The 23948-nt window shown below is 51.4% G+C and overlaps 1 protein-coding gene across 2 annotated transcripts in view; it reads left to right on the top strand.

Moving 5' to 3' along the window:
- Positions 1 to 8275: 8275 nt before the first annotated feature.
- The window catches only part of MTMR4 (myotubularin related protein 4), a 32355-nt gene continuing 16682 nt past the window's right edge, over positions 8276 to 23948 (top strand). The window contains exons 1-6 of one of the 2 annotated variants that reach the window (XM_088530128.1): positions 8276 to 8321; positions 16639 to 16728; positions 19217 to 19333; positions 19999 to 20081; positions 20340 to 20506; positions 21649 to 21745. In XM_088530128.1, coding sequence (XP_088386254.1) covers positions 8319 to 8321; positions 16639 to 16728; positions 19217 to 19333; positions 19999 to 20081; positions 20340 to 20506; positions 21649 to 21745 — 557 coding nt within the window. In that variant the 5' untranslated portion in view covers positions 8276 to 8318. Of the gene's footprint in view, positions 8322 to 14183; positions 14235 to 16638; positions 16729 to 19216; positions 19334 to 19998; positions 20082 to 20339; positions 20507 to 21648; positions 21746 to 23948 lie in introns of those variants that run through there. The other variant, XM_088530127.1, reaches the window with a different exon arrangement.

Raw genomic sequence — 23948 nt, 5'->3', positions numbered from 1 at the left:
TGCCTAGAAATGAAAGACTAGGAGGTCTGATGTAACCTCAAAACCAGAGGAGGTTTTAAGGCCCTCAGCCACAGGAGCAGCCTCAGGAGTTGAAGGTTTCCAGGTTAGTTGCTTGTGCGCATTGGGAATAGAGGCGGGACGAGGCGCAGCTGCGAGCGACTCTCCGCGGTGCCGTGGCCGCCGTCGCGGCACCCGTCCAGGGAGGCCGCTCACAGCCCCGGCGTCTCCGCGTGAACTCGTGCGTTTGGCCGTGGGACCGGCCGGCCACGTTCATCAGAAAGACTTTGAGTGCCCATGTCGTTAAAAAGTGAGTTCTTGCCCTCTGGGAAACGGCTGTCGGGGGCTTCCCCTCAGCTTGTGGTCGTCCGTGGTCTCGATGGCAGCAATCCTGCGCAGAGGCCTGTGCTGCTGCTCGAGCGTCCTCCTGCAGAGCTGGAGCTGCGTCTCTAGCTCCACAGCGCTGCGATTTCTGCGAGTCTTAGAGATGAGCTGGGCTTCTGCACCAAGCAAGGAGCAAGCAACAGAAACGCACGTTCCCTGCGTCGTTTTCGAGCTGTTTGACTTTGCTTCAGCATTTTGGATTCCAGCACAGGCTCTCCCCTTCCTTGTCCATACGAATGATGTGAATGGTGCCAGGGAAATGGGGCTTGGTTTGAATGACTGGTTTGTTGGGTGAATCAAGGGAAGAAATCTGGATGTTCTGTCATCCTTTCTGACCTCTTCTCAATTCATTAGGAGCTCTTGCACGTACATGCCAGCTAAAAAATGTTCATTTTCTTCCCACAGAAAAAATTGCCCTTGGAGAAAAGACTCCTAGAAATTCTGAATGCTAATGATACTGCACAGGTTTTTGCCCTGGAGTCTACATTTAATCAGCAGCATGTGTAGAACAAGCCTGAGGAGATGCAGCTAGAGCTAGGAGTGCAGCCACCTCAGATCTGTGATCATGTGGAGTAAAGACTGGATCTTTTTCCTTTCAGCTGCTGCTTCTGCAGGCGGGCTATGGCAGGAGGAGTTCACATGGCCAAAGGCAGGTAGGAATTTATTGTAGCACCAGTTTAGATGACATGCAGAAGCCAGGAAGGACACTTGGGGTGTTTCCAGGGAACATGGTTCCCGCCTTGGTCCTGTCCCCTCTGTTCTGGCTTCTGGCAGACGTCTTGGGTGCCATAAGGCTGCCGAGTGGCTTCATGTACCTGGATTGCTCTCCTGTGCAACAGAATAATCAAAGTTATATTAGTAATAGCAATGGCATCTGGTCTGCAGTTGTAATGCTGTTGTTTGGTTAAAATTCTTAAAAATACCCAGATAGTTGCTGTGAGACAGTTGTAGTTCAGGTACTCCAAAAATCCAGAGATTGTGAAAGTTGTGGGTGGTAGTGGGCGAGGAGGGAGTGACACACTCCAGCTCTTTTCTCTCTTGATTTCTGAGCATTCTCGTACTTTTGGGCCACATATTTTGGGCCTTTTATGTTCTTTTTCCTGCAATCACAAAGAGTTTTTCAAGGAGAACTGGGCAGTTGTCAAGGGCTCCATGTATGGATGGAAATCGAAACGCTTGCGGTTGTGGTGCGTGAGGAGAGGTGAGCACTTGCCCAGGAATCTGCTAAACAGTGTTTTCTGGCCTGGCGCCTTGGGATGTGCCCCCAGCAGCGCAGGCGCCGTTTCCTGGAAGCTGCTGCTGCTTCCGTCCCGAGACAGAGCTGAACCCAGGTGCGGAGCAGCTGCCCGGCGCAGGGGCGCGAGCTGCCGGCTCCCTGGGGAATGGGTTTCCCTGGGTGTTTCGAGTGGCTCCCGTTGCCGCCCGAGGGCTGCAGCTCAGCTGGGGGATGTGGAGGCCCGCAGGGTCCCCCCTTCTGCTCTGGAGCGACGCGGGGCTGAGCGGCCGAGGAGCCCAGCGCTCCTCCGGGGAGGGAGCCTGGATGCAGCTGGGATGTCTCTGCACGGCTTTGGGTAGGGACCAGGCAATTGTTCGTAGTTGAATAAAGGCTTAATTGTAACTTGAAGTGTCCCAACTGCTTTTTAAAGAAAAGCAAACAAAACTGGAGAACAACAGGCTAGAGTTACCAGGGGGTTTAGGAAAGCTTGCCAGAGCTGTGCTTCCTGCCTCCTTTAGTCCCATGGTTACAAAGTTCAGCTGGAAAACGGAGCCTGGGAATCAAAGCCCTTCTCAGCCTGACCTGGATCGAAGGTATGGAGGGTGGGGATGGTGTCAGAGAGATGGGATTATCCATAGGAAAACAGCTGAGGGGATAGGAAGGAACCCAATTTCTCCATATCCCGCTGAAACGAATGAGGGCCCCTTGCCCCGCCGGGGCCTCTGCTTCTCCCTGGCTGCTGTGGGGAAGCCGGGCAGCGAGGAGAGCCCCTCTGCCAGGCCCTCTGGCCTGCAGCTTCTCAGCAGCACTAAGCAGGAGGCCGAGCTGGCAGGGGAGCATCCCTGGGCTGCTGCTGCCACCTGCTGCCACCTTCCTCCTGTCCCTTCCTTCCCCTTGGCCATGTCCCTCGGAGCAGGGACCGGCTATAAAGTCACATGCACAGACTGAGCCTCAGGGCTCCGGCCGAGCACCGGGCTCCGTCTTCTCCGCTGGTAACCTTGGTGTCCCTGGGGGCATCACTGTCCTCGTCGCTCCCGAGCTGCCCTCAGGGGGGTTCATGGCTCTGCGCGGCGGCCGCATGCGGCTCTGGCCTCTCTGCTCGTCCGCCTGCCTCGAGTCCTGGCGTCAGCGAGAGCTTGCAGGTGGCCTCGGCACAGGCAAGGCTGGGACAAGCGTCCTGGTGCTGGAGGAAAGCACAGAGAGCACAAAGCATTGAGAATCGGCAGAAAGTCTTCCCTGAATGCATGTTTTGGGCACGACCTATCTAGTTAAGCGTTTTTTCAAATTCTCATGTCTTATTTTAGCTCCCTTTAGCCCCAGTCCTGTCCATCCACTTCCCTCTGCAGCTCTCCTCACACCCGTGTCTCCCTGCCACGCTCAGACCTCCTCCCGTTCGGTGCCTGCCCCTCTCCTCTCCCTTTCCTCCCCTTGGCCGCCCTCGCTCCCAGCTCTCACAGCAGCAGCGGACGCTGCTCCTGCACCGCTGCGTCCTGCCTGGCTGCCTCGGGGAGGACCCTGTCCCCCCTGCCGGCTCCCCCCGGGCTCCCTGCTGGCTCCCCCACGCTCTGCCCTCCCTAGCCCCTCTATCCAGCATGTGGCCGCTTTGGCAGAGCTTCCCGCTCGCCTTGACCTGCGCCTCATCCGTGACCGGGCTTGAGCGCGTGCGGGGCCTCTGCGCCCAACAGGCTCTTTGCTTTTGTTGGGCCTCAAACCCATGTTCTTGGCTGGTCCAGGAACAGCTCCGGCATCTTAAAACCCCTCATCCTCCTTCCTTTATTTTCTGTAGAAAACTTAGTTTTTTTCCAAGTCGAGGGAAGGTGAATAGTGTGTCAGTAGGTAGCCTGTCCAGACTGAACTTCACCCCTTCCATCTAGGTTTTACCTGCTGTACCAGAATCGCTGATGCTAAAATCTTGGACTTGCCAAAATCTCGGATTTTTCTCCTCATTCTCTTGACCTCTCGAGGTATCTGACTCCTCTGCCATTTTGCTCCTGAAATTTCTTCCCTGAGCTCCCTTTTCCAGTTTGCTTCCTCACAGTCTTGCTCCTTCAGGACTTTCCTTTGGGGATTTTCTCGCTGGGGCTCACACGTGCTTCTCTTTTCAGTAATCCTGCCCCCTCGTTTGCTGCTAATCCATGGATCTGCCATTTCTCTCCTCTGGCCGTCGGCCAAGTTGCACTTGGCTCAAACACCTCTGGTAAAAACTCTCTCCATGTTAGCTATGTTCACGTTCGATAACGGCGCTGACCTCCAGCCTCCCATTTCAGCTCCCGGCTCGGCCTCCTCAGCCCCGAGCACAGCTGAAATTCCGAACGAAATCCCTGTGATCCCTTGACTTCATTCCTGCACCGTCCTCCCCTGTTCTGTCTGTGCCCAGGGGCTCGTGCACTGCTCCCCTTCACTGCCCAAGCCCCTTGATGTGATTTTAGGGGCCAAAAGGCAAGGTTCCGTTTTAGGAGGGCGCTGCAGAGAAAGGAGCATTTCTGACTGGAGCCTTTTCCCCCAGCCTGTCCACAGTCCTGCGGAGAGCTGCTCTAAACGCCTCATCGCAGCATCTTGGGTGCAATTGCCTGGTTTGAAATCTAGATGTTCCTGCTTCAAAAGCAGCCTTTCCAGGGACTTCTCAGCCTGTTTGTATGGTTTTTTGTTTGGTTGAGATTGAGTGTCTGTGGGGGTGTTTTTTTTTTTTATTTTTAACATGAAGAGAAGTGGCTTCAAGGCCTTTCCATCATGATCTGATTCTTGCACAGGGTAGTGACAGTCTTGCCTGTGGCTTCTCTGAAAATGGCTCAGGTGGGACCGTCCCCTGGTCCTCAGGACGGGCAGTCCCCTGCGGTGCTGCGACTGCTCCCTGCCTGCCCCAACCCTGCGGTTAGGCTGACACTGACCATGAAATAGAAGCTGTAACCCCAAATCGTCACCAAATCCCGAACTGGCCGGGTGAGAGCGGCCGAGTGCGCGGGGCGTCGCGGGCAGCCCTGCTCGCTCTGGGGCCTGGCGTGGATTCGTCAAGGAGATTCACCTGAAAAACAAATTGTGACGCATTTTGAATACCCGAAGCAGTAAAAAGACCAGCTCTTCAGCTCCGTGGAATTTGTCCAATTTCCAAACTTCATCTGCCTGCGCTTGGATTGTGTTTATATTCTTGTCAGCAGAGTTGCCTGGGGCTGCGTGCGTTCTGCATAAATATTCCAGCACAGCGGGCAAGTCGTGTCTCCGAGCTTGCTTCCAGGAGCTGCGTGCGCTGCTGGGTTTGCCTCAGCTCCCGCATCGTTTTGTGTCTTCCCTGCTTTGAACTTGCCCTCGTAGGACTCGGCCACCTGGAGGCAGCGCCCGAGCCGTGGCCGAGCGACGCAGCCGGTTCCCGCCGCGGCGCAGTGACTGCCTTTACGTATCCATTGCAGCGGATGCTCTGCCAGCCGCGCGTCCTGGCGCCGAGCTGAGCGTGGATCCCCCCGGCGTGTGAACAGCCGCCCCGCTTGTAGGTTCTGCTGCTTCTCCAGGTTTGGGCCCTGCCTCTGGTTGTACCAAAATGCAGGTAGTTAAGTCCTGATCGCTCAGCCTTGCAGGGCAACCTGAATATTTTGGCTACCTTCTCATCACAAGTAAATATTATTGGGCCATTTCTAAAGCCTACCACCCTGAGCTTTATTTTTTAATACCGATTAATCAATAATGAAAGTACTAATAAGTAGTATCTGCCCAAAGACCGGTTGTTGGTAGCCTTCATTAGAAGCAGCCCTCGGATGTTTAGTTTCACTTAAAATACCAGAGCTCATCCTGTACAATCTGCTTTGTATCTCACTCCATGCTCTGACATTAATTATATTTTTAGCCTCCAATTAGTCGAGAGGCCTGAGACGGCCGCTCTGTTTTTAGGATCAGAGTAAGGTTAATCGGCTTCCCGTAGTTTCTCCTAACATTTGTGTGTTACTTTGGTTTTTTTTTTTGTTGTTATGTTTTTGATGTTAGGACTTGCCTTCCCGCTTTAAGCCCCATAGAAAATAATTCAAGTGTTGGAGCTGAAATTAAAGTGCAGTTGCGGTGGGTGCCGAGCGCGGAGCCCTCCATGCCACCCGCAGACACTTGGCAAAGTGTCACGAGCAATTAACGCCGGGAGCCTCTCGTTAGGGCCGTGCTAACGAGGCCGGCAGCGCCCGCGGCCTCTCCCACCGGAGGGTCCCCTAGGACCCTCATTTCGCAGCGGGTGCAACCCCCTTTATCCATCGGCCCTTCCTGAGCACGATGCATCCTCTGTAGCGGAGCCGTGCAGGGCGGCTGAGCTCTCTGTGAGGGTTTTGTCTGCTGCTGTAATTAACGGCTTATGAAGCAGTTCTGTTTTTCAGAACCTTTGCGAGCATCAAGATGCTGAGAGCAGCCTTTTCCCCACCCATCCCAGCCTTTTCGCAGCCTAATGGCTTGCACAATTTCTAGAGCGCGTGCAGCTCTATGGCACATCTATGGTGAGGTGCTCGGGCTCTGCAAACCGCACGTTTGGGTCTGGATTGGGGCTGGAGAGAAGGGAGGGCAGCGGGTGACGAGCGGGAAGTGTCCAGCCCGGTGGCAGCTGCTGGAGCAGAGCCAGGACGGGCACGAGAGGCTCCCTGGGCAGAGGTGCCCTGGTCAGCCCTGAAGCGGAGAGAACTTGCATGGGAAGGTGTTTGGGGTATCGGCAGAGGGAGTTTGCTCGTGCTCAAGCTGCCTGCCAGGGCTTCAGCGGAGCATCGTGAGCAGCTAACTGGGCCAGCTGCAGCTCACGCAGAGCAAGAGGCCCTCAGCCTTCATTGTAGCACTTGGATTTTTGTGGTACCCTGGTTTCTGTTGCCTCGTAAATCCCGGGAACTCCTCTGGCTGCGCTGCCGTCCCGGCCTCGGAAGGAGGGCCCAGGAGGGCCCCGGGGCAGAGGAGCCGCCGCGTTCCCGTTCCAGCGCGCTGAGCTGGCGGGAGCGCCGCAGCAGCCGCGCTCCTCTGGGCAACGTGGCCTCCCGGAGAGCTGGGAGCGGGAAGTGGGGAAGAGCATCCCAAAACACGGCGCAGCCAAGGAGCTGCAGCTTGTAGCAGCTCCCAGCTCCTTGTCGTGCGGGAGAGGAAGTGGGAAAGTTGAAGTAGCCATTAGGGAAGATTTAATAAATTGGTACAAAGTGTACTGCCGAAAAAGCACTCGTGCGTCATTCGGTGTTATCAATAATTTAGAGAGCTTCAAATTAATGAAAAAAGGCTGCTTAACGCTTTACTTCCACTGCCAGCTATGCGTTTTCAACTAACCTGGAAGTCACCGGTTCCAGTGAATGCTCCTAGTGAAACTGGAAGCTGCTCGATTTCTTCGTATTTAGTCTGAGATCTGTGGTCACAATGCTAAACAATGGAAAGAAAGTAACGTTCTTCCATTTCAAAAGGGACTAGGTTTGAAAGATGATTTTGTGGTATTTTGCTTTTTTATTTTTGGGGAGGGAAAAAAGGTTGATCCCATCTTTTTTTTGTTTTTCTTCATATATTCCTAAATTTGTTAATCTGCTTTTAAATGTAAAGGAGAGATGGTGAGCAAGATATGAAGCCTCCCTGAGTTTCTGTTCTCTGCTCTGGCCTTTTGCACTGAGTGAGAAGGTGTCAAATGGTAGCAAAAATTATCAAAACCATTGAATGTTCCTGGAGCTTTGGTGAACTGCTCATTGCTGGTAACCGTGAGAAACTGGGTTTAGCTGGTCTCTAAGTCATCAATAGTCCGTGCTTGAGTGGTCAGTGCCCCCCAACCCTGATGACATATTGAGTCTTCTTAACAGCTATTGAGACTCACGTTTGCAGATCTCAGGGGCACTTGTGTTCAGGTGAATCTCTCCAAGGAGCCTGACAGAGCACAACAAAACTTGGATGAACGAGGGAAGTGGTTGATCAGCTGATGTCATTCAAGAGAATCCTGGCTGAATGTCCAGGAAGGCTCTTTTCTTCTCCCTGAATCCCAGGGACACTTGTGGGACCCACCAGTGCCTTTTGGAGAGCATCTTTTCAGACCAGGCCCTGCGTCTTTCTGCCTTCAGCACGTCCGTCTGCAGGAGGCTGTGTGGTTTTGGCTGCCCCTCGTCAGGGCAGTAGCTGAGCACATGCTCCATCCTCCCGAGGAAGAAGGTTTCCTCCTGGTTCCTTTTCCTGCTCTTGGTAACATAAAGATGAAAAGTGAGACTTCTCCCTTGTTAACAAGCTTTCCAGGAGTTACTTCTGAGATTTACCCCTTGCTAGATTTGGAAGTGGATGCTATTTGATTTCTTGAGTGTCTGTGGGAATAAAATAAAGCAGAATATGGGGAAGAAGCCGTATCTATTCCAGTTTCATCATCAGTGTTTGTCTTGCACAATTGCTTCTCCTGAAGCTCTGTTCTTACTCGCAAAATGTGCTTATCTTTTTTTAACCTGGGCAGCGAGTCCTGCACGTTCTGTGTATACTAGCTGACCAGAAGTATTTGGTGCCTTCCCGTAAGGCTGAATCTGTTTCCAGCAGCCCTTCAAAAGGGCACTCAATGGAGGTTAGCAATGACAGGTGCAGGTTATCAGGTTGTTGGGTTCCCCTCAGCACCATGCAACGTGTCACGTATTTATCCTGCACTGTCGTCACTGATGACCTAAACTTCTGCTTTCGGTTCTCTTTTGCTTTCTGTAGGTGAGTCTAGTGGATCAAGCTGAAGAGCCTGAGCTGTGCTTGAGCTAGGACTTTCGGAGTGTCTCTGAGGATGGTGAGTATATGTTCTCATGAGACTTCTGTGCCCCTTTTTCTTTGTATCTCTGAGTCTTGTGCTGCTGCTAAGTGTGTTGAAGGGGAGTTGAGACCTGAACTCACAGGGTCTCAATTGGGGAATATAACCAAAGGTTTGTTCACTTAGAGGAAAAAGAGAGTAGTCCAGGTAGGAAGAGGGATCTGCACCCCATTGCACCCCACCCCCCAAAAAAGTAAAATAAAAAGGCCATGGCTTTGCTTGCTGAGAAACAGAAGAGTTGTATGTGTTGGCAAGCACGGGCTGAGAAGCCTCGAGGCGGGATGGTTGCGATGGGGGTGTCTGATTTGGGGATGCCCTGTGTGGATTTGGCACTGGGTGGCTGTGTGTTAAGGTGAGTGTGTGTGGAAGAGAAGAGCTCTGGGAGTGCTGCATGTAGGTAAAAGCACACATTGGTTTATTTAAAAACATAAAGATACGAAAAATAATAAAAAATTAACAGTTTAAAAATAAAAATTAGGCATTTTAGTGAAGGACTGAAATGAAAGTGGCTGGGTGGTTTTGCAAACATGCGTGTAATTTTTCTGCTGTTCCCTGCATCAAAAATTGATTAATAGATTGCAAGAAAGGAGATCAGTTCTGTTTCGGGTCTAGAGGCCACGCTAGGTCACGGCAAGCTGGGTTTGCTGCAGGCTTGTACCAAGGGGGTATAACATTAGCAGGGCTGAGATGCCCATTCAGACTCCAGGACCTGGTTACGGCCATGAGATGGTACAAAACCTGGTGCTTCCACTGTCTAGAGTAAGGGCGAGTACTTTGGGGTTCTTGCATTTTTTTTTCCAAGCTTTGCCAATGTGAGCTCTCTGTCTTGTTTCTGGAGTAGGGACTGAACCATGTGGAGAAGATCAGGACATGATGTGAGAATAGAGAGAGAAATGGGAAAGAGTGCTACAGTATTGTGCACTATGTGTAGTAATTCAGAGATCTTTATACTATAATTATTGCTGTAGCCTAGATGCTATTCATAGTATGAGTTTACCTTTGGATTTGTATTTTTATTTTTTCCTCTGTATTTTAATAAGACTGGAATTTTCTAAATCCTCTTCTGCCTTCTCAGGCTATTGAGATAGCCAGTTTCTCTTGATTCATGAGTTTATTTTTGTTTTAAAACATAATACTGGGTTTTCTCCTTCTGTTCATTTACCACCTCTCATTGTAACATTAAATACCGATCTTATAATATGCTGCAGTGATGCCAAAGTAGCAGAAATCCCCAAATCTTCTGGGACAGAAAAGTGTGGTATCCGGGAGTCTGGAGAGACTGAAAGGCAGTCAAAGCAGCCAGACTGATGATAAGCCTCAGTAAAATGCCACTTCCAGCAAGTAGTAATCCAAAACTCACGCAGTCTGAGAGGAAGAGGGCTTGAGACCAGCAACGTGGAAAGATGCAATGGAAGGGTCTGTAGGACAGTAGACAGAGTAGGCATTTGAACCCAAGTCTTGGCAATCTTTGTATTTTAAGGTGGATTGGCAGTGAATCTATGTGTTTTTAGCCCTTCTGGTTGCGAAGCTTTTTCATAGGTTCAGCTGAAACCCTTGTTTATAAATCTGTGCTGGCCAGGCCAAAAAGTCATAATAAAAGATGCATTAACTTCTCGAAGTTGTCATAGTAGGGCAGTGAGTGAGTGGCCTCCTCAGGGCACCACTGGGCACAAGTGCAGAAGAGTCAAGCAAAAGCTAAAGAAAGATATTGTTCTATCTAGCTGCTCTTGGAATAAGAATATTTGCACTATTTTCATCATCCTCTTGCATTTAAACGGCTAGTTATTTTGTGACCTTTACTTCAGGGTTGTTACTTTAATCTGCTAGTAGGTAAGTTAGTGCAAGCAGTTCTGCTGTGACCCCATAAAGATGAAACGTTGCCACCCGCCACCCTGGCCCTGATCTGCTGTGTATGGAATAGTAGCCTCTTTCCCTCCTCACGCTCCTTTAGGAGTTTTTTTCTAGGGCCACATCAGTGGCTCAGCAGTCTTTTCAGTTCACCAAGGGCCGCCTCAGGCTTTGAGGAAATGAACTATTTTTGGAGAGGGCTGGCACAAAGGTACCCTTTGCCTGACAGAAGTAGAGGATACAGAACAGGCAGTCCTGGTGGCTGAATTTAGATAACAGGCCCTGCCTCAGTCCTCATGGGAAGTATTCAGACGTGGACAGGAATGAACTAGACTACTCAGATACCTCTCCTCTGCTGGGAGCATCCCAGCTTTTGGCAGCCAAAGGCTCCTGGAGCCACAGGCTGTTGGGCTGCTGCTGTTCCCTTGGAGCAGGGTGTCATGGAAGCCTTTGCCCGAGAAATCTCTTTTCTTCTGTGGGTTTTTCTCGTTGATTTTTTTTCCCATCATGCGGGGCAGCCTAAGCACAGGATGCATGATCAGGGACAAACCTATGGGCTCATCCTGCTGCCAGCCGTTTCCATAACTCCTTGCTTTCTCTTCTCCAGGGAACTCTCTCATCCTACAGCACTGTGCTGAGTGTGCGCGGCTAACATGTAAAAGTGATGGAAGTGGTGCCCTCTGTCTAATGAAAGAGTATTTGCAGCAAATTTATTTGTGGTACCAAGAATAAATGGAGAATAAAGGTTTGTTGGGATTGGGAAGGGTATGGCTTTATTCAAACAGTTGAGTCCAGACTGGTGGCAGCAGCACCAAAGATCTTTCTGCAGTGGGAGAGACTGTTTTTCCTCACCTGTGGGCTGCTTGCTTCCACCTTGCTCTTGGTGGTGCCTGTGGCACCTGCATTTCACCAGGGTTTGGAGTCCCTTTGCTCTGTTTCATTCCGGGTCTGTGGGGCACTGAAGGTCTGGGCTGGGGTGGCTTCTCATTTCTGAAGACAAGGTAGTGCTGTAGGCCCACCAAGAAGACGGGTTGCTAAAGGGGAACTGTGCGGTGCTGATGCTAGCTGATCACTGAATGCTGCTTTTTATCCGTCTCATGGAAAATAGAGCCCAGCCCTTGGAGAAGGGATGTAATTCAGCAGATGGACTCCAGGGCACAAGGGAGGCTTCAGCACCGTGGTGACTGCTGCGAGCAAAGAGGTCCTTGTTCCATGCCAGCATGTCCGCGTAGGGAATGTTGTCCCCTGCGGAGGCTGCAGGATGGCCTCAGGAGCTCCAGTGCTGCCTTCACCTGGCAGTGTGTTCTGTGGGAGTCTCCACATCCCTCCTGGGCTTGCAGCAGGCTCACCTGCCGAGCGGCGAGGCCGGCAGTGTGCGAGTAGAGACGTGTGGAGGGACAGGAAGAGATGAGAGCCCTCGTGCCGTGAACGATGCGCCTTGCTGCTCAGAGGGGACGAGGTCAGTGCCTGGTAACTGGCCTTCAGAACATGCTACCTGCAAGGTATTTGGCTCCTCTCTTCCTCTTAGTTCGTGAAACCTTTAGGGTTGTGGCTGAGGGAAACTGAGGAGGTTCCTGTCCTGTGCTGCTGTCAGGAGGGAGACAGCAGGGCTAAAGGGGCTTTTGCTTGTCCTGCTGGGGCCGCGATAGCAGCCACAGCATGAACGGGTAATGCTTGGAGGATAATGCTTGGAGGAGCCCAGTTACGTGTAAACCTGGGCCCTTGTGGCTGTTAGTGACGCTGCAGGTAGGGCAGATACCAGCTCAGCTGTGGAGACATCTGACTTGGCTTTTAGGAGTCCCTTTAGCAAAGGCAGCTAGAATAAGGCTGTGAGCGCTCCACATTTCCTATTTCTAAGCACACAGACCCTGCTGTGCATGGTTTCACTGTCTGGGAAGCCAGCTTAGCTTAGAAATTCAAACTAATGACCTGGTGATCAACCTTTTAGCTGTGCCCAGCTACATCTCCGAGCTGTGAAGGTCCCTCAGCAGCCCTGCTGGTATTTGCCTGCAAGGAGGACCTGTGGCAAGCAAGGCACTTCTGGTGCTCTGGAGCCAGTGTTATATCTTGACCAAGATATAACATGTTAGAAATCATGAACCTTGGCCGTAAGCCTCTGTTCTCATTATGTGTTGACTTTATACGTAAAGCAAATATGTGCAGGGTCGGATGTGTCTCCTCTGTAGGGAGCAGCAGAGATGTTACAGAAGAGCCTGTGGGTACTAGCTGGAGTTGGGCACCTCTGTGGCTGGGAAGCGTGTGCCCAAGTACAGGCCACCATGTAAAGAGTGGAGCCGAGGGGAGCATCTTAGCACACACAGCAGCACTTCCTTTTAGGACCTTTCTCCTTCAGCATCTGAGCAGTGTAGCCTGCCCAGCCATATGGGCTTTGGGGACTCTGCACTCCTGGTTTCTAAGCAGCTTTCGCTGGGCATTGGTGCCCTGCAGTGGTAAAAGGCGGCAGACTCAGGCATTGCAAAACTGTCTTTTGAGCAAGGATGCTCAAAAAAAATTTAACCCTTCCACTTTTTGTGGAGAAATGCCCAAATCTTTTATCTGATTTTAGAAAAATGGTTGGCATGGTCTTGTACTGCTAGTTGGGGTTGTCTGTTGGTGACCGTGGGGCAAGGAGGTATACCAGGAGTGCAGCAGCTGCAGGCTTCGTTCTGCTTCAGTGCAGGGCCCTTGTGCCAGAGCAGAAGAGCTGGGATGATTCAGCCTGACCTTTGGAGGATTAATGAAGTGCTAGACTTGCTTTTTGAAAAAAAAAAAATCACTTTACGGCCTTATTTCAGTCTTATGTGCACTGATTGGTCCCCAAGCTTTATAAGACGCCCCAGGGGTCTAATTCTTACCCTTTGGCTTTCAGTATGGCCACCAGGAAAAGTGCTTTGAGCAAGGATCCTCTTCAGTGTCACTTCTGTCTGTCAGGAGCTGCCGACGCCTGAACCGAGGCAGGCGTTGCGAGGCCCGGATGATCCCAGCGCCCTGGCCGCGGCGGGAGGTGGAGGGCAGAACCACGGGTGCTGCTGGACATGGAGATGTCCCAGGGGGCTGCTCGCAGTGTGGCTCCTGCGACGGGCTCAGCTGCAGCCTGGAGAACTTGCTCTCTGCTCATGGTTTTGGCTAACACCAAGTTAGCCCTTGGGGCCAGAGTGTTCAACCCCACCACATTTCCTGCACCAAAAGGCCCTGCCTCATGGTCTGCAAACGTGGCTAGGTTGGAGTCAGTGCAGCTTCCCCGTGGAGCTAACTGCCCGAGGGATGGGAATGAACTGCTGGTGGCCCCGTGAAACCTCGTCTGCAGTGGGGCACGAGCACCCGTGTTTGGGTGCTGGCAGGAGCTGAAAGCCTCCAGCTAATCCAATTGCAGGAGCAATTCCTCCAGGGAGGAATAACAGGCTCAGGAATGTTTTAGGAAGGACTGCAGGTGGTGGAAGCGGGACCCCTTTGTCCTTCCTTTCCTGGCCGTGCGGAGAGGACTTTGGGAAGCAGCTGTGCTGCCAGGAGGACCCTAATTTGCCGCAGGGCATTTGCAGGGTGGAGGGCCTGGTGCTGCCAGGCTGTGGAGCTGCTCGGCCCCTGCTGTCGCGGGGCCCTCGGAGCGACGCCCAGTGGGTGCTGACAGGAGGGCGCCGCCCGCGCGCTGCATCCCCCGGGCTGAGGCAGCGGCGGCAGAGCGGGGTCCCTTCAGGCCACCCCTGCCGGGTGGTTTCTCCATTTTCTGCCTAGCCTGGCAGGGAGACGCTTAGATGGCAGAGCCCAGCTCAGCTTCCCCGCGAGGGAGGTGGAGTCTGCCCGTCCTCCGCCCGCCCTCCCTCCATTGTCAGCAGCAGCCCTGGCGGCGGCACCTGCTCCGGCTGCCCGCGCCGGGGATGCTCCTGCCCTTGGCGGCGGAGCGGGCAGGCCGCGCGGGGCGGCGCGCGCAGCAGCCCGGGGCCGCGTGCAGGAGATGCGGCTTTTGTGCGCCCGGCCCCGCTGCCACCTCTGGAAATGAACATGAGTCTGCCAGGCCGCGTCTCCTGCTCCATGCTCAACTGCTTTGTAAGTGCCTCGCGTTTCCTTCCTCCTCCCTTCCCCGCAGCTCCGTGTCCGCAAGCAGGGCTATCAGCCAGCTTTTCTCGCCAGGGGCCCCAGACCTGGCCTGTCCTTGAGGCCAGGCTGCCTGCGCATCCTCCCTGCTCTGCATCCTCTCGGCTTGAGGTGCTGCTGGGTCGCGCTGGCCTCCCCTTTGTGAGCAGGGAATTCCCTGGCTCCCGCGCACGCTCTGCTGCCCGTCACCGCTCCCTGCCGGGCCCAAGGGCACAGCAGCGCCCGGCCCGCGGCTGGAGCCGGCCGAAGGCCTGGCCGAGGGAGCCCAGTTGGCCCCCGCTGCTCCCTGCCTGCAGCTGGAAAATCACCCCGGGGGACCTCGGTGCTCTTGCCCTCGCTTACCCTTCCTTCCCAGCAGGAGCGTGCCAGGCTCTCCCGTACGAGCTGCCAGCAGGGCTTGCCACTAGGAGAGGGTCCTGAGCAGCCTGTCTTTGACACCTGCTGGAAAGGGAGGTCTGAGACCCCTTTCTCCAGAGAGCTCCCCAGGAGCTGTGGGGGTCAGAGGGCTGGCCCTGAGGGACGGCAGCTCGTGAGAGCAGAGCGGCCCTGAGCTCCGCACCGCGTTGGTGCTCCGGGAGGGGTGAGGGCAGGTCGAGCCGCCGGGCTCCCGGCCGTGCCACGTGCCAGCAAGGCCCAAAGGACCCCCGGGCTTGCGGAGGGACCCCGGGCTGCTCTGCTCCAGCTGCTGCTGCTCACGGGGATTTCTTTGTGAGCCGCCAAGGGGCGACTGGAGAAGAGGGTCTGTGTGGTGGCTGCGGGCCCTGCCTGCGCTGCTCGCAGCGCTGCCTTTCCTTTGTGCTCCCCTGCGCTCCCTGCTCGCTACCTGAGCCAGCCGGCGCATGCAGGACCCCCGGCTGCCCCCCGGCTCCGGGGAGCTTTCGGCGCGGAGACGCGGTGGCCAGGGGAGCAGGTGCATCCCCGAGCTATGCTGGGCGCCTGGTGAGCGGCTGAGGAAGCGCCGTGACCCCTCACAGCGGGGATGGACGAGGATGCTTCCGAGTCTCGCACTCAGCGCTGAGTATGGTCTGGAAGAGAATGCTGGTATTGGTTCCTTTTTAATCTCCAATGAAAACATGAGGTAATTTGGCATCACTTTAAATGCAGCTGAATCAGAAGTCTAGGGTCCTTGGATCAAAATTTGGGATTCTAGCCTAGATGACTTAGCCGGAAAGGTATTTTGTTTTAGTTTTTTGTTGTTTAATGCTTGCAGAACTGGGCAATGCTAATAAATGCTAGAATTCCTAGTGGATTTGTAATTAGAAAAAACTTGGGAGTTTGTAGAAGGAACTAACTAGCTTTTAAGAGGCGTTCTAAAGATGTCCCTACGCTGACATAACTTCAGCATGTGAAATCAGTACCATTTTTGACCCTCAGCAGTGATCATCCTCTGTATGAAGTGTCTGGATACCTGCTTGCCTGTGGAGTGAGTTGGTAGGCAGGCAGAGTATGGGTCAGGGTCAGCTAAGAATTGGGACTGGGATTTTGGAAGGGACTCGAGATTCACAAGCCCAAATTGAGATGCTCTTGTCCACTTTTCCAGGGATCATGGGTCCTTGCTTCTGAAAATAAGGAGGCCTCCACTCTTAAGGAGAAGATTGGCTGCCAAATGTGAAGGAAGCCCAAGTCATGTTACTTCTTTCAGACTAGTATTAGGCTCATAAAGGAAATTGCTATACCTGTGCTCCCTTAGCGGTTCATTTGCTGACGTTCTTCTGCAGTGCTTGCATCCAACCCCTCAGAGACCAACTCTAAGGCCTTTGTGGAATTTCCAGAGTTTCCATCTCATTGAGGGTTAGACATTTTCAGTGCCCTGGGGAAAAATGCCCTGTTTTGGTGTTGTCAACAACCAGTGGCGCGTGCTGCGAGTTGGACGTACTTGTCTGCAATAGCTGGGAGATTTACATTTCACATTTCCTAATCTCTTCCAAAAGTCTCAAGCTCTTCCAATTTCTTTGGGTTAAGAGTGAAAATAAAAACCTCCCAGAGGGGAGTTACTTGTAAAAGTAACAGAGGAAAAGAGTAAGTAAAAGACAAAAGGTAGCTGGAAACCCTCCATCCTGTGGAGTTTCTGCTGTGGTTCCATAATAAAGGTAACAGAGGGTAGCCCTTGCTGTGACTGGACAAAATACCATCCGAGCAGTCAGATGTGCTGACCTCTTGTGCATCATCGAGGTGTATCTGCTTCGCTGCTGGAAGGGCCTTGACTCAGCTGCTGAAGATTTATCCTTGTGTCGGATCCTGCAGGGAGGGCGCGAGGGTGCCGGCAGGATCCAGCTGCCTGGATTTCGCTCTCTTATCGCCTGCGCTGACGTGGAGGCTGGGGCCGCGCTCAGTGTTTGTTTTGTTTGCCATGCAGGGTGAAGAAGGCCCTCCTAGTTTGGAGTATATCCAGGCCAAGGACTTGTTCCCCCCAAAGGAGCTCGTAAAGGAGGAAGAGTCACTGCAGGTAAGGAGGGAAGAAAACAGAAACATCCCTCTTTGGGATGCAGCGGGCTTGATTTTTATGGCAGTGTGAAACCCGAGAGCGCTTGCAGCCGTGCTTTGCAGGCCGTAGGTTCATCAGTGCTGCGTGCATGAAGGCAGCTCATGCTGTGGCCTGGGCTGGTCTCCTTCCCGGCCCTGCGAGGTGCTGTGATTTGTGCAGTGCTGCATCTGCTGCTTGGAAACGTGGCTCAAGGATGATGCAACACGGAGCTGCCCCGGGTGTTCCCTGTCCTCTGCCGGCGTCGAGGCCCTGTGAGGCTGCCTGGCTCGGCAGCGGATAGACCCGCTCTGGGACAGGGAGGACATCAGAGCTCGACTGCACTCTGCATGGCAGGAGCATCCCACATTGCAACAGCTCCTCCAGCCCTAATGTACATTGCTCCTAGCACATCCCTGCTGCAGAGCTGTTGGAAAGAGAAACCTCCTCGCGGTGCCAACCTCCTGCTGCAAAAGGCCCTTGAAAAGGACCCAGGTACAGTTGCTGCTGTGCAGCAACAATAATAGTCTGGACTGAGGGAGCCAAAACCTCCCAGTGTTTTTTACTTCCTTTAACATTGCCCACTGCCACTTTGTCCCAATGCACGTCCTCCTCCTGTGGCCCTTGCCAAGCTCTTATGTTCTTATTGCCACTGCAGTATTTGAGTGTGCTCCGTGGTTCGCAGTGTCTTGCTAAATGGTGCTGATAAAAACAAGGACTAAAATGTAGCAACTGGAGGACTGACTGTGCAGGCAACGTGCCAAGTGCCGCACACTGAGGAGGGGCAGGGAAGCGTCAAGGCTGCGGGTCTGTAGTCTTTGGAAGGCAAATTCTCCAAGATGATTCTGAGCTGAGAGCACCTGGCAAAGCATGACCTGCTTCAGTCTCCTGCGTGGTGGACCTCCAAGTTCACCCTTCCCCAGTAGTAATTTGCATTCAGTAAATTGTTACTCTGGCATGACGTGAAATCTAAAAAGATACCATCCACTTGATAGCAAACTGTACTCGGATATTTGCAAGTTTATTCCAGGATTTCCCTTTGTCAGATCTTACAATTTTTCTCTCCCATTTTTTTAAAGAATCTCTCTCCCTTCTGCTTCTGTGTGACAGAGCCGCGCAAGCACAAGAAACATGCCAGCTAAGAACAGTGTTGGCAAGCACACAAAGTAAACTGCAGAGATGAAGAGAAAACTGTTTTCATGTCAGATAATTAAAATTTCTAAACAGTTTTCAGACAGGTGCCACTTTAGGGTTGTTAACATCTCCAAATGACTTAGGGAGGGAGAGGTTGTCAGCAGGATTGCCACATGAAGTCTGGAATCCAGGAAATTCATTTTTAGGCAGCGTATAGCCAAAGCCCTAGAAATAGTTTAGAAATGACAACATGGTCAGACTTGTTCTAATTACAGTATAATGAATTGTTTCATCAACTGCCCTGTCTGGCAAGTAAAGAGCTTTGGCTGAAATGATAAATCTTGGTGACCTTTTTGCTAATTGGTCACCAAAATCACCTAGTGTAGGTGGCATCCAGGGAACACTGAAGAGTTTACTTAGCTAAGGAAAAGGAGGCACAAAAGAAGGGTACAAAGGAAAAGAAGCTGCATGGATTTTAGGCTGATCTGCTTCCTTCTTAATACCAGATAGGGGAAGAGGAAGAAAAAAAAAAAGAAAAAAAAGGAAGAAAACTTGGCTGTCTACCAACATCTCCTGTTTTAAAAATAGCTGAACATGTCCTGGCTGATAGGGAAAGACAGACAGACTGTTAGTGTATCTGTTATCTGGATTCTTTTTCTATTATTTTTGCTAAGCAAATAACTCCATCACGGTCCTACAAACAACTATGTATAGAGATACCATCACAGCTCTTTTAGCAGACACTGGTCCCAGCTTGGATTCGTTTGCTGGTACCCGTGAGTCTCATGATGCTGCTCACAGTCTCGTTATTTTAAATGTCACGGCAGGATCGTGTGTGCAACTCTGCCGTGGGCAAGTTATTCTGATTTCATCAGGCGCTGTCTGGAGCTGCTGTGCACAGCACCTCCGCAGAGGGGCTCGTCCCGGGCCTGGCCGGTGTCCGGGTTGGTTTCCTTGGCCATGCTGCTTGTGGCCGACTTGTGTTTGCTCTGTCTGCGAGGGACCAAAACAGCCTGTCCCTCCGTGCGATGCCCTCCCTGCCAACGCCCTTGCTCGACACATGCAGCGTTCGTGGTGCTCTGCAGATTTTCTGGCTCTCAGTAGCTGTTCAGCATTTCCTGAGGTGTCCGCGGAGACGGTTCATGGTGTGGGGCTGGGGAGGGGGGACCCGTCTGCTTTGGTGTTGCTGTCTGCTCTCAGCAGTGCACGCAAAGCGTGGTGCTGTGACTGCTCTCCCGCAGGAGATGCATTGCAGAGGCAGTAGGAAGAGTGGCTGTTGGCATTTACGGTGCACAAAATGCTCTGCGTATCTCTTCAACTAGTGATGTCTCTCTTCCAGGTCCCTTTCACTGTGTTGCAGGGTGAGGGAGTGGAGTATCTTGGCCATGCAAACGATGCTGTGATCGCCATCTCCAACTACAGGCTTCACATCAAATTTAAGGATTCTGTGATCAATGTAAGTCTCGCTCTGCCTGTTTCCACTGCTTGAACTATTAGCTCTTGTGGTATTTCACTGGGGTATAACCTGCTTCCATCACCCGAGGCTCAGGAGCTCTGCCTCTTGAAAGATGCCTGGCCTGATGTTCTCTCTTGTTGCTGCTGGTTGTGCAGCTGCCATGTGAGGTGAGGATGGTCCTGTTGTGGGGACACGTTTTTTTGTGGATGATAATCAGGTCTTTCCCGTGCTGTTCTTTCATCCAAGCACAAAACTTGGGGATTTTAAGACTGTTGAGGTGTCTTGGAGGCCACCCTACATGGGACTTGTCTTGTACTGAGGCCTTTTAAGTGTCAGCCAGTGAGAAGCTGAGGTTTTCTCTCGCTACCTCTCAGCCTGCTGTCTTTTATTGCAACCTTTGTTTGGCCCTGGGGCTACCCTGCTTGGGAGGCCTCGTCAGCAGCTGGGCCACGGTGGGAGACTGCCCAGGGATGGAACAGGAGTCAGAGCTGTACTTGGAGGAGACAGGATCATGAGGCTTCATAGACTTGGGAGTGCATTTGTAGCATGACCTGATGCTGATGATTACTCATAGAGCTGTGGCTGAACTTGATGGAGCTAAGAGCAAAGCAGACACGGATGTTAACGTGGGACGTCTTGTCATACCCTATATCTCTCTGTTGCAGGTGCCTTTGAGGATGATGGAAAGTGTGGAGTGCCGGGATATGTTCCAGCTTCACATTGTCTGCAAGGACTCCAAAGTAATCAGGTATCTGCTCTATTGCTATAATGTGAAGACCACCCCAAGCCTGGGTCCATGATCGACTTTATCCCCCTCTGCATTGCCACTGGAATCAAAGCCCTCAAAAAACTGTTTGTGGCCAAGGTTTCTCTGTGGTGTTTTGTATTTTCTTCTAAGGCTTGATGTTTTACTCCTTTTTCCTGTTGTCTGGAATAGATCTCCTTGTCTGTGTAGGTTGGCTGGATATATGTAACCACTGAATATGGTACAAATATGTGTTTGCAGGTGCCATTTCTCCACCTTTAAGCAGTGCCAGGAGTGGCTGAAGAGGCTGACTCGAGCCATTGCCCGCCCTGCGAAGCCTGAGGACCTCTTTGCGTTTGCCTACCACGCATGGTGCCTGGGAGTCTGCGTTGATGAGGAGGATCAACACGCACATCTCTGCCGTCCAGGTCAGCCAGTGGCCTGTCCACACGCTGCTCTGCTCAGAAGAGCAGTGTATATAACATGGACCATGGACCTAAGCTACTGCTGTGGCCATAGCCCAAGTCCATCTTGCTCAATGGCATCCTGTACGTGGGCCCAGATTACCTAGATATCCAACTGATGTCTGGATGCAGTTGGATAATAAGCACAGTAAAAAGTATAACGCTAATCACAATGAGGAGCCCTTAAGGCAGCAACAGATATTCCTCATGTTGCTCTCTCCTTGTGAATGAAGAGAACACCTCATGCTTTCACTGTGATGACAGACAGCAAGTAATCTTGTCCCCGAATAGTAAATGTAATCAGCTTTGAGGCTTCCTAGTAGACATGATTCTGTCTGCACCTCTTCTACATCTAGAAATACCATGACATCCCTGTGATCAGGTTCATTCATACACAGACCAAAGTAAAACACTGGAACATGTAGAAATAATCCCAATATTGTAATGGTGCCCTCCTGTGGATCAACAGCTTGCCCTCTCTTGAACACAAAGATCCCTTTCAGTTAGTTGGTCTTTTGAACTGTTTCAGCGTGAATGAGAGAAGATTAAAAAAAGAATGATAAGCCTAATTTTGGAGTTTAAAATGTGCTGGTATAAGAGCAGAAAGAACATATGAAATGTCCATATACAGTTTATATGAAGGATGGGGGAATGGATAGAATGGCAGCAGAGAAGTACTCAAAAGTTGCTGGTAGAGGGAGAGTAAAGTACATCATCTTTCCCTCTCTCAGACACAAGAAAGTAGGAGATATTTGGTGTCTGGTCCTTCAGAGAAGATATTCTCTAGCCTAAATAAATTCACCTGTGGAAACTGGTGCCACAGTGTACGAATGAAGCCAAGAGCTTTTCAGTATTTATATTAAGATATAACATAGGAGAACTGTTTCTATGCACTTCATGCTCTGAGACTGAGATTTGTTGCTGCCAGATAAGCAGAGGAACCCCTGTGAAGGGCGAGTCTCTCTGGCATCCTAAGCAATATCCCTGCCATCCAGACAGCCTATGGTTTTTGTTCAAACCTCTGATAGTTATTATAAAGCTGAAAATAATAAGCTTAAATTCCCTCAGTTCTGCTTAGCTTAGTATATGCTACTCTGCTCTTCCAGGTGACCACGTGAAGTACCGGTTTGAGATGGAGCTGGTGAGGATGGGCTTCGACCTGCAGAACGTCTGGCGAGTCTCCGACATCAACAACAATTACAAGTGAGTAGTCTGCTGTCAGGCTCTTCCCAGTCTCCTTTTCTTCTTCCCTGTCACAATCCTAAATAGCTCGTACCCCTTCCTGGCCCTGGTAACTCTCAGCTCGACCAGAGTATGAGTTTGGGTCCTCCTTCCTTCCTTCAAATCAGGATACTGGAGAAGAAATACACCCCAAACATCAGGGCTGGCATCAGTTGCTGTAAATGCTGAGTTGTGCAGCTTGCAGTCTGTGAGTCTTCCTTGAAGACTTTTTGGAGACTGAAGAATTCCTCCATCACAGGGTTGCTTTTCTAGTCTGTCATTTTCTCTGAAGTTCTCACACTATTTGAAACGGGGAAAAAATACCGAATTTCCCTAAAGGAGGGCAGCCACTCAGCCCAGTTACGGAGGGATGCTGAGAAACTGGAGAAATGTAGGGAGCACAGCCAGTAATGAGATCTGGAATGACCTGGTCTTGTTTAATCTGGTGAAGAGGCAGCCAAATGGTGATCTGCTTGCAGCCTACAACTGCTTGAAAGGCAGCTACGAAGGTGATGGAGCCAAACTCTCTGGGAGCGGCCAGTAATACACATAAGGGTAGTGGCCACAAGTTGGAGCTTAGGGGGCAAAGACTGGGCCTTGGGGAAGAAAATACTTCCTCAGGAGAAGGGGACCCCCAGAGAGGTGAGGAATGTCCTTCACTGGAGGGTTTCAGGTAGACAAGTGTCAGGTAGACAAAGCCACGGCCACCCGATTCAACGTTGGGAATCATAGAATCACAGAATGGTTAAGGTTGGGAGGGACCTCTAGAGGTCATCTAGTCCAACCCGTCCTGCACATGCAGGGTCACCTAGAGCACGTGGCACAGGACTGATGGTCCCACTGTGAGCACGAGTTTGGAGTGGAGATCCCTCGAAGGTCCTTCCCACCAGCACTCGGAGGAGCTCAGAAAGAAGCTCCTGCTTCCACATGCTTTGCAGTAGGTGGCATTAAGCCAACAGCAGCAGGATTTTATTAAGCTTTGACTGACGTGCATTTCTGAATATTCTGTATCCCTTTTCTTAACATGACTCGTATCCCTCAGCCTTTTCTCTGCTTCCGTTAGTAGAGGCCTCCTTGTCTTGTGTATACTAGATGGATTCAGGTCATCGTTTTTGGAGGCCAGTCTCTGAGAAGCCCCAGAAACACCGGTTTGGGGAAATCCCAGTGGAATTTGGCCATTCTTTGTCTGTTATGTTCTCTCACTTGCTTCCTAAGAAATCCAAGCATCACGCACCATATTTAGGGTTTGATTTACAATTTCCGCTTGGACATACGGACCACATCACTGCTTTTGGACTTTTGCATTGCTTTGATGGCATTTATGTAGTTTATCCAAGAGCATCAAATAAAAATTGGTTTTCTGAACTGTTCAGTTTTGGAGTGGGAAGCCTGTCCCTGGCCTAGCCAGAGTCACTGCGTGTCTTTGAAGGCAGTTGGGCTTTTCCCCAGCTTCTAGTCTAGATTTTGGGATGTGCTTCCCTCTGTTTGAGAAAGTCCAGCTTAGATTAACTATCTGTGTTTCACTTCCTAGCAGTTATGGCCAGCGCTAGAGCAATCTTCTCTAAAGACAGATGTTTGCTTTTTGAAGAAGACTGTGAAAGGAGACCTGCAGACCTGCTTTTACTTTCCTAGCGTCTGCTGAGTTCCTGTCTGGGGAACCTGGCAGGTCCCGGCTTCCTGCAGACATCCCAAGATCTTCAAGGTGGTGTAATTTGCTTGTGCAACTCAGAAACCAGTTCTCTCTTGCTGCTCCGGGGAGGGTGGCTTTAAATCATGCTTTGGCTTTTGATCATTACCACCTGCCTCTATTCACAGGAATCAGGTTACTTTTTAACTGTTTATAGTTCTTTTTATCTTTCATTTCCCAGCGTTGGCAAAATAGTGTGGCTAGAGACAGGATACTCCAAGGTAATGGCTTTGTTCATTTTCTTTCAAGTCTGTTCCGAGATGGTCTTATCTGGGAACTATTATCTTCCTCCTGGCGACAGCCATCATAAAACCAGAGCAATATAGGCATGTAATCACCACTCCTTCGGTCATGATAAAAGTAAACTATTTCAGCATACCATAATAATAAAATTATTACATAATCTCACCGTGGCTCTTGCATCTTCAGTGGTTTGTATACCTAGAAGACTGCATGTTCTGAAAGACCTCATCTAATGAGCCTGTGTTGTCTCAGCTG

Source organism: Tinamus guttatus, unplaced genomic scaffold (genome assembly GCF_059628265.1).
Source record: "Tinamus guttatus ecotype Peru unplaced genomic scaffold, ASM5962826v1 Tinamus_guttatus_pri_ptg000356l, whole genome shotgun sequence".
In the NCBI taxonomy this organism is placed as follows: domain Eukaryota; kingdom Metazoa; phylum Chordata; class Aves; order Tinamiformes; family Tinamidae; genus Tinamus; species Tinamus guttatus.
The sequence above is the reverse complement of the archived record's forward strand: the minus strand, read 5'-3'. Positions and strand labels throughout refer to the sequence as shown.